The sequence below is a fragment of the Psammomys obesus genome, unplaced genomic scaffold (genome assembly GCF_907164565.1).
Source record: "Psammomys obesus unplaced genomic scaffold, mPsaObe1.curated_primary_1811, whole genome shotgun sequence".
NCBI classification, from domain to species: domain Eukaryota; kingdom Metazoa; phylum Chordata; class Mammalia; order Rodentia; family Muridae; genus Psammomys; species Psammomys obesus.
In genome coordinates this window covers 9308242-9318736 of record NW_026596101.1, presented here as the reverse complement: position 1 = coordinate 9318736, position 10495 = coordinate 9308242, and the positions used below count along the sequence as shown (strand labels likewise).

At 35.5% G+C, this 10495-nt stretch overlaps 1 protein-coding gene across 1 annotated transcript in view; it reads left to right on the top strand.

The window, feature by feature from the left end:
* Window positions 1-5353, top strand: part of LOC129692203 (contactin-6-like) — a 344240-nt gene extending 338887 nt beyond the window's left edge. Inside the window, exons 17-19 of the mRNA XM_055628432.1 lie at window positions 3021-3133; window positions 4047-4215; window positions 5086-5353. Of these exons, the coding sequence (XP_055484407.1) occupies window positions 3021-3133; window positions 4047-4215; window positions 5086-5186 (383 nt within the window). The 3' untranslated portion in view covers window positions 5187-5353. The remainder of the gene's footprint in view (window positions 1-3020; window positions 3134-4046; window positions 4216-5085) is intronic.
* Window positions 5354-10495: the final 5142 nt, after the last annotated feature.

The following is a 10495-nucleotide window of genomic DNA, read 5'->3' as shown; positions in this document are numbered from 1 at the left end:
TTTTTTTTTTTTGTTTTTTTTTCTAGTTGCAGATAGATGACATTGATACCTATGTTTCTAAATGAATAAAAAATAAAGACAAAATGTCCATAGGCCATGCTTGATAACCCCCCCTGTCAATTAGCTGAGACAATTTCATTGCATCTTCCTAAATACACAGTGAAATGAAGAGCAGTGTCACAAAGGGATGTATGATAATGATATTTAAGACATTTGCAAACATTTGAATTACATTATCAGTGGCAAACTACTTTGAACAAAACTGAAAACTGGTTATGTCCTAACAGGACAGTGGAGAGAACTAATAATAATGGCCAATGAGACTTTAATACAAACTCTAGCAAAGTGTAAGCTTCCTATCGTATTTCATATGAACCAAGAATTTTATAAACTAGGAATTATGACTCTCACTTCAGAGATAATAAAACTAGGGTTCTTGCATATAACTTTGGTCCTTTAACCTCAAAATCAGAGTCTTTCTACCTTCCAGACAGCAAGAGAAGCCAAACCTTACAGGTAATCCGTGTAATCAGTCATATATACCAAGGATTTCTTCTTAAGGTGTGCCCACGGGATGCTTTGCAATCTGCTTTGAAGAAACAAATGCACACATATCAATGACGAGGTTGAATGTCTTTTGAGGAAGTAAAAGTCAGCTCCGGGATCCCTTGCCTGTGGTTTCATCAGTGAACTCAGCATTGTAAGGGATCCTTTTACGCTAAAACAGTCGAACAGACGAAAGCCACAACAGAGGAATAATATTTGAAGACAGCAAAACAATAACAAAAACCTACCCGCTGTAATTGAAGAGCCGATTTCACATGTGCCCTGCCTTGATTGAATGATATTGTTAGTGTTGATGCACTGTTGGGAAGAAATGCATCCAAATCGTATATTAGAAGATATCAAGTTTCTGATATCTTGTGGAGATTTTTATGTTAGCTCTTTTATAGCTGAAAAGGAGATTATAAAATTCCCTTTGGAATAAATTATGAGAAGAGAGCTGTAACAGTGCTGCTGTGACAGAGCCCTTCATAAATAAAAATTATTATTTGGCAATTGTTAACTGTGCACTAAATACATACATTTTAGGATTTTTTTAAATATATGTATTATTTATATAGTGTTCTTAACCTCTGAGCTATCTCTCCAGCCCTATTTTATAATTTTAATTGTAATTTGGTTTAATTTGTCAAGAAGTGATCTACCAGTCATATTGGTCCATATCAATGGCTATAGGTCTGACCGTGGTAATTTGGCTTTGATCATAGGAAGGCACAATGAATTCATTACACACATTTATTACCTGTGAACCATGACACTACACACTGCATACTTAATATGACAAAGGACATAATACAATGAGAAGTTTATGTTTACATTAAAAATTCCAGCTATCTTTCAATGAGATGAAACTATAGTAAATAATAATTGGACCCCATGATACTAGTAGGTAAACCCTTCTCTAGCTATTGCATGCCAACTTTGGCAACAAGGTTAAATAATCAAGAGTGGGCTTCGGGGGCATTAGCAATGCCCCTGCTTCAGCATGTTGTGCATATGGTAGGGATACATAAGACCTTAAAGAGCAGTTGATTCAAAATGATCAAAGAAGTCACACAAGTTTCCATCATTGCTCTAATGAGTTAAATACTAGGATCACTTAGCACCACACATTCAGAAAAGAAGCATCTTGCTGGGCAGTTGTTTCTCTTCTTCAGCTTTCCAGCTGATCAATTTTTTTTAAATGTGTCCTTAAATTTTTTCATTCTTAAAAATAATCATGTGGACTCTTTGAGAAGCAATGTATTGTCATGGAGAATCCACTGGATAGGAACCAAGACTGTAGGATTCTGTTTTAAGTCAGCCACTTGTTAGCTGTCTACTTTAAGACAAGTGCTTTCTTAGTCAACAAGTCACATCATGGGTACCATATGTAAATCATTAAAGCTGAGCTCTGTTATTTTAGAATAGTAATTCTACAACCTTCTTTCCATATGTACTACTCCTTCACTCCAAGATGTCATTAATTTCAAAAGACTGAGAACCCCAGTTTGGGTCCCGAGTAGACATTATTTGGAGTAATCAATGTACTTATGAGGATTGTACCTATTTCTGGGTTCCCAGAACATTATTAATAACATAAAGCACACTTTTTTCTTTTCAGTGCAGAGTGACCCTTGATTGAACTTACATAAATATGTGTCCAATGAAGGTCTCTAATCATATGATTGACAAACCAACATATTTTCTTTATAATTTTTAGTCTGGGCTAACCCATCTAGAGGAAGTTTCACACTTTAGGTTGTATGCACAGTAGTGATTTCTGTCACATACACAGTGAAAAAGAGGTAGTCTATGGAAAGTTTGTTAGTCAACATGACCCTACAATATGAAGCACAGAGGGAATGTGTTCATTTGTTGACTCTGTCTTGAGGCTCGGCCACTTACTGACAGAGTTCTAAGAAATTATCCTATTTATTTCATAATAATATCATTTTGCTTAAAGTATCTTAAATTGGTTTTGTTAATTACAGTTATAATAGTAATGTCATATTAAAGATTAGATGAGTATTAGGAATGAACTATGTATGAACACAGTCTGTATGTCTCTCTCTCTCTCTCTCTCTCTCTATATATATATATATATATATATAATGCTTCCAACTTGGATTTAGTTAACATTTTCATTGATTAATAGCTAATTTCAAAAGTATATAACAGACCCTACATCTTTTTCTATATTATAAAGTAAGCAAAATCAACCTCAATGATTGATAAATTAATACTGGACACTCAGCAAGCCATTATTGATTCACAAGTATTTCACAAAGACATTCTCAAGTGACCAGAATTTGAGTAAACTTGGTCACTCTGATTAGATTCAGGATGTTATTTCAAATAAACAATGAACCATCTCTGCTTCCCTTTTGCTGAAGATGGAGACTTATTTTCCTCATTTTGCTACATTGTACTATTAACTAATTAACATCTATGTGGACCTTTATTGTATTTTAAAGCTCCAAGCCAACCACCTGCAAACATTGCCTGGAAGCTGTCAAATTCTAAATTATGCTTGAACTGGGAGCATGTAAAAACTATGGAAAATGAGTCTGAAGTGCTGGGCTACAAAGTATGTATTTCGTTTTCTACTTAATCATATTAACTATGTTGTTAAAGAATCAGGAATGTTTCAATCAAATGGAAATAAAATTTGCACATATAAATATATTAGGTTTTTAAAAACAGTATTTGAAAATACCCTTGCTAGTGTCAGTTCTTCATTATAATGGTTCTGTGTTCTAGGTCCATTAATCGATATGGAGTAATATGTTATAAAAAATGAGAAATCCAAGTCCTGCAGAATGAAATCATTTTTTTCTCCATGTGATTGCCCTTGCTGTCAAGAAATAACAGCTCTTTGGATTTGTAGATGAGATACCTGATTGATGTCAAAGTATTACTTTTAATGGAGTATTAGAAATTAGGATACAGTAGATATGGGCACTTAATGGTACAAGAGGAATCTTAAAGGAACACCATTGAGTACCAAGAGCATCTCTGAGTGCCCAGAACAAGTAATTTCCATTAGTGATAATGTAAACTAATTCTAAGCAGACATGTATATTTAAACATTTGTAATGGGTTCAAACTGAACAATGATTTTTCATAATAAGCCCTAAAGCTAATCTACACAAACTCCACACTTGAGATAAATTACTCCCAATCAGGAACATGAATCCTCACATTTTCTGAGGAGAAGGGGAGACAGAAGAGTGGGAAAAGAGTAGAAAAGTGGAGCTGGGAGGAAAAGAAGGAGGGCCTAAGAGCAGGATGTGAAATAAATATATAAATTAAAAATAAATAAGAAAGAAAGAAATGTGATATGATGATGAGTTACCCCTAGATGTTTGCTTGGAAGGAGTAGCTTGTCTGTATGGTACTCTCATTGTAAGTGAGAGCACTGCTATACACATACTCCTTTCCTTCATAACAGCATCCACAAACCTCAGCCCCATCTTAACTTGACTTCTCCTTTTATGCAGATCCTCTATAGGCAAAACCGACAGAGTAAAACACATGTTTTGGAAACAAACAACACATCAGCTGAGCTTCTGGTTCCATTTGAAGAAGACTATTTGATCGAAATAAGAACGGTCAGTGATGGTGGAGATGGAAGCAGCAGTGAGCAAATAAGAATTCCAAAAATGTCCAGTGAGTTGAGTTTCTGTTTCTGGCATAGATTTCTAATCTAGGCAGCTGCAGCACAAAAGTTCCAAGGGAATTTCTAATTGTTATGTAAATGATGAGTGAGAAACTAAAAAGGACCATGTTTCCATTTTCAACTGTGAGCCAGAGGTGACAAGCCAGGTTTTCTTAAATCAACTGTCACATTTAACAATAAGCCTGCATTTTTATAATTTTCTATTTTCTCATTTGAAAGCTTAAAAAATAGAAATAAAAATAGATACAAGAAATAAAGAAATGAAGGAAGGAGAAAAGAAAAACAAGGAATAATTTCATGATTCATTACTCTGGGACAAAATTTAGATTCATTTGAGAGTTTGTTGTTGTTTTTACCTTTTTGTCCCCACAATTGAGCAAAGGTTTCAAAGCAGGAGCAATGAAATTGAAGCATGTATATCTATGCTGTTGTTTCTCTGTTGGTGGCAGACACCATTAATCAGCCATAGCATTTAGACTGAGCTGAAGCCTTCTTAATCATTTTCCAAACAGGCCAATCCCAGAGTTATGCAGTAATACTGTTTTTCCTTTAAAAGCATCATGCACTCACCTGCATGAAGCTTCTAAGTAGATGTTTTCAGTAATCAAATGTTGGCCAGTTCTAATACATTTTCAAGTATTCTTTACCAACTTAAGCATTTTTATTTTTTTATATTTGAGATGGCATCTTATGATGGAAGAAGTTCTATTTTGTGAAAGGAGTTGTTCTTAAGATTAAATTTAATGTAATAAAATATTATTAGAAAAAAAACATGACTGTGTATTTTCTGTCTGGTGGAAATAATTCAGTAAACAGTTTTACTTCACTTGAGATCATTATTTGATGTTTGTATTTTCCAGGTTTGAGTTCCACAGGAGTTCAGATTTTAAAGCCCAGTTCCCAGTTCCTGTCAATGGTTGGAATTTTTTACTGTTTTGCTATTCAACCACTTTCACGATGAATCAATCCATGGATCTTTGAGAATTTTCTGAAAACAAATCATTCTGTAAATACATTCCCCAGCCTCCATCACAAGACATATTCTTAATACAGACTTGTTTGAAAAGAAAAAAAAAATGTATATTACTAAGATCTTGTAAATATCTGTGGTACATTAATAAAACAGTTTTAAACACTTTGAAACACTTTGAATTTTAATGTCCACACATCATTACACATTTGAGGGTAATACATTAATCTGATGATATAAAACTGCTGGGTATTTCAGGTGACTTATGTGAAGAATATAAACAACCACCTCAATAACGATTATAGATATGAGACAGGTGTAAATTCATGTCCATGTTATGTGCTCCAGGCAGTATACTTTGCTATTTATAGCCCTTAGCCCCATTTGAAACAAAATACAATCATTTGTTTATAGTTGGGAGTCTCCCAGATATCAGATTTTCCAAATCCTGGTGCTGCAATTTATGAATCCAGTTGGAAGAAATATTTGTACTTGAAAATATGACAGTATGCATGTCGATTTTCTCTTCTCAGCTTTTAGAAAGTTGGATGAGAAAAAAGCAAAGAGTGGGGAGTTTTAGACAAGGGAAAAAATGAAAAGAAATGAACACCCATTGCAAATAACACATATTCCTCTAAACTCAAGTCTTGTGAATAAATTCCAGGTGCTTCTTATAAACTGATAGTTCTCCGCATGGTCTTACTTTTACACAATAATAAAAAAAAATCTTTAAAATATTTATTTGATCCAATTTTCTACAATTTGGTTATTTAATCAAACCTCTCTCAACATTATATATATATAATGTTGAATGGAAAATAACAATCTTGTAAGATTTTGTGGGGTAACTCTGCTCTAGAGTTCATCAGTTTCATCAGTAGCCAGCAATCCAATACGCTCCAGAAGCAAAGCCTGCAGAGAATCACAAGGTGGATGCCATTGTTCGAACCATTCCATTTCATCCACTAAAGGCTTGCTCCACTGGTGTTTATTCTGGGGTACTAGATTTGCTCTTTTCACATTGCTCAAGGTTTCAATTAAAGAACTAACTTTTCTCATAGTCCACAAATCATGAATTCATCAAAACTGGAATATGCATACATATCTATGTTCTTTTATTGAAAATTTCATATATGCATACAGTGTTTTGATCAGATTGATCCTAATTTCCTCCTCTCCAATTCTTTCCCCTAAAAGGCGCCACCACTTCTCCTTCCTGAATTCACGTGTTGCTCTCTTTTTTTTTCCTTAAAACCACGGAGGTCATTTACCGCTGCTCATTTATGCACAGGTAACAGAAAAATCTACTGAGGCATGGGTAGCCAATCTGGGACCACATCCCTGAAGGAAACTTACTGTTACTCCCACAGTCGCAGCCATTGCCCATAGTTCCTCAGCTAGCGGCTGGAATCAAGAGCCTCTCTGCCATCCACGGTGTGAATTTGGCTGGCTTCTATCTCATTCAGGTTTTGTACATGCAGTCAAAGTCAGCTACTGAGTTCTTGTATGATGGTTCTGTCACGGCCAACTAACGCTGTTCTTCTGAAGACACCGCTACTTCCTGTTCTCATGATCATTCTGAAACACTTGAGAATCTTTTCAGCACGTGAGCAACAACCTTCTATAGAAATTGCTCCTTCCTTGAATAGGATAACATCCCTCCAGTAACAAGCCCAGTGCAACAAGACCTGGCTGTGCTTTCAATGGAGCACAACTAGTAACAGCAAGTACCGTTTGGCATACTGTTAACAGGTGCCTATCTGAGACACATCTATGTTTCTCTAGCATCTCGTCTGAGCGTTTATCCCTAGAGACAAAATTGAAGGCTTTCTTCCAAATGGAGGTTGATTAAATATACTATGATGTCTGTTTGTGTTGATATTTTGATACGTTTTTGTTGTTGTTCTTGACCCTTAAGACTACCTCAACATTTTTCCTTAAATATATTTTCGTAGTATGGCTTTTATTCATAATTTCTGAATCAAGAAATATGTTATAACCATTTACATCCACTTTATTTTCAGGTTTTTTTCTTTTTCTATTTTATTTTTAGTTCCTCGGGAATTGTGTACAACGTGTTTTGATTATTCCAATTTCATCCTCTACCTCCATCAAGACTCACCCTTCCCTTCCCACAAAATTTTGCAGCCTTTGTATATATATATTTAATTCATTGAGTCCAGTTTGTGCTACCTATCTATTCTTGGATGGTGATTTTCAATTTTAGAATATAATCTGAATTCATCATAAGTAACATGCTTTTTGGCTCAGTTCAAAGGTCTGCTCTAGTGAAAGAAGAGACACTCTTTAGCTTCATTCTGCTAATATAAAGACTATAAAACATGACTCAGCAAGCAGAGGCAATTGTTGCTAACCCTGATGTAATCGCCAGGATCCAAATGGTAAAAAGAATAGAGCCCCATAGATTGTACTCTAACCTTCATACATGCACTATACACATGCCTAAAAACATAGACAAAATATATAAATGTAATAAAAATTTTAATGCTTATAGGTCATAATAAACATAAAATACTAGATGTTGTGTTTGGGAGATTACTGTACATTGTTCATAGGTGGAAAAATTATCTAAATTGAACATTCAATGACATAAATTTTATTTCATTCAGTATCCAAACTACTATGAAAAATCGAACATTTTTATGTTATATTTATTGTAATATTGGTATTGTTTTGGTGAGCATGTAATATGAGTTTCATTATAACATCGTATACATGTGTCACTATACTGTATTCGTATTTGCCTCCTTCAACCTCATTTGTCATGTCACTCCACCAGCTAGTTACGTGGTCACTTTCTGCTGCTCTCATCACTTTCTCCTCTTTCTCTCTCTCTCTTTCTTTTATTCTCTCTCTCACACACACATACAAACATACGCATGCACACACACACACACACACACACACACACACATTAAATATAAGTTCAGCATATTAAATTTTTAACCAAACCAAATACTCAAGAACCAAAGAACCAAGCTGAGTTGACTCATACAATTGAGTCAGGAAGTTATCTTTTTGCTACCATTGATTAATTGTATTCTAATGGTATGTACTTCTTTCTGCAAGGAAGTAGTTAAATGTTCAAATCAATTCATATATAAAGTGAAATGTTGCAATATAAGGCCTCAGAGAAACCAGACAATTTAGGGCACACAGTGTGGCCATTTCTATCAAGAAGCACTGTTCCATAGCCTTGTACAATCCAGGAGTTCATGATGTGTGCTCATGTGTTTCCCTGTATCTGCAATGATTGAATTGATGTTTCATAGCACATTAAGTTATTTGAGTATATATTTTTTTCAAATTAGAAAATCATCTTAGATAATCATACCCATCCCCCAGGACCTCATGGACTGATGTGTTAGAGTATTTATAGAAGTGTTTTGGTAATAAAAGGTGCCCTGAAGTAAAATCATAAAATAAAAAATGTGTTTGTTTATTTAACTTCACATAATAAAGAATTTGTAAGTTATCGATCCAGAATGAGTTTATAAATATGTTAACCCCTCCATCACCACAGTACTGAGGTGCCTATAGTTACTATTTGTGTCGACTAGCCCAGCCAGTAGTATAAAACAAACAAACAAACAAACAAACAAACAAACAAAAAACGGCTGAGCCTTTATAAAAGCACTTACTAAAATTAAAATCATAATCACATTCAAAATACAATGTGAATATTCTGATACTTTTCCTTCCTTTCTTCCTTCTTACCTTTTCCTTCCTTCCTTCCTTCCTTCCTTCCTTCCTTCCTTCCTTCCTTCCTTTCTTTCTTTCTTTCTTTCTTTCTTTCTTTCTTTCTTTCTTTCTTTCTAGACAGTCTCTCTCTGCATAGACCTGGGCGTCTCAGAACTCACTATGTAGATTAGACTGCCCTCAACCACACAGACATTTGCTTGCCTCTGCCTGTGGAGTGCTGGAATTAAACGGGTGTGACTGTCCCGTTATTTTAATTTTCTCAAAAAAATTGTCACTACATGATTTATAGCCGTCCTTGGTTTACATTTTGAAGATGTTTTATATTGTGGTTGTTTGAATTGCCTTCATAGTTTACAAAATAATAAAAACAAGTTTTTCATATTTTTTTTAAAGGCAGATGAATTTCATGACTCAGTCATTCTGCAGAGTATCCCATTGTTGTTGTTGTTTGTTGTTCTGAGAGTGCAGCCCAGGATCTTGGACTTGGGCAAGTGTTCTACCCTGAGGGACATCACCGTTGTTTGGAATGTCCCTACCCTGAATAGTGTTTGCTATAATTCCAGGAGATAAAATGGTGATTCAAAGATATATGTGCTGTTTGGAATGGTTTGCTCAGCCAACCATTTAGACAGTTTGTTGTCCCCTTAGCTTGCTTTATAAAGAGAAGTACTTTGCTAAGTCTGAGGTAAAGAGATAATCTTAGCTCTAGATTTTGGTGCACAACCAGATATACATAGAAAAAAATAAGACAAACTGAATTCTAGGCATGTTGAAGTGTCTCAGGTAATGTTAGCAATGTTATTTTACAACTTTTCAAAGCATGTACGTTAAAATTGAGAAGGAGGACCCTGGTTAAGATGATCAGTCCTCACTTAGAAAGATAAATGGGATGGACATTGGAAGAAGGAGAAAACAAGAAACAGGACAGAAGCCTACCACAGAGAGCCTCTGAAAGACTCTACTTAGCAAGGTATCAAAGCAGATGCTGAGTCTCATAACCAAACTTTGGGCAGTATTCAGGGAACCATATGAAAGAAAGGGGAGTTAGTAAGACCTGGAGAGGACAGGAGCTCCACAAGGAGAGCAACAGAACCAAAATATCTGGGCACAGGGGTCTTTTCTGAGACTGATACTCCAACCAAGGTCCATTCATGGATATAACCTAAAACCCGTGCTCAAATGTAGCCCATGGCAGGTCAGTATACAAGTGGGGTACCCTAGTAAGAGGAACAGGGACTGTCTCTGACATGAACTCAGTAGCTGACTCTTTGACACACCCCTCCACCGAGGGAGGAGCAGCCTTGCCAGGCTACAGAGGAGGACATTGCAGCCCGTCCTGATGAGACCTGATAAGCTAGGGTGAGATGTAAGGGAAGGACAACCTCCCTATCAGTGAACCTAGAGAGGAACATGGGAGGAAATGAGGGAGGTAGGGTGGGATTATGAGGTAATGAGGGAGGGGGCTACAGCTGGGATACAAAGCAAATAAAATGTAATTAATGTAAAAATTAATAAAAATAAAATAAAATTGAGTTTGATGTATCTTTGAAGATGTGTATTCTGTTCAGAGTAAAGCT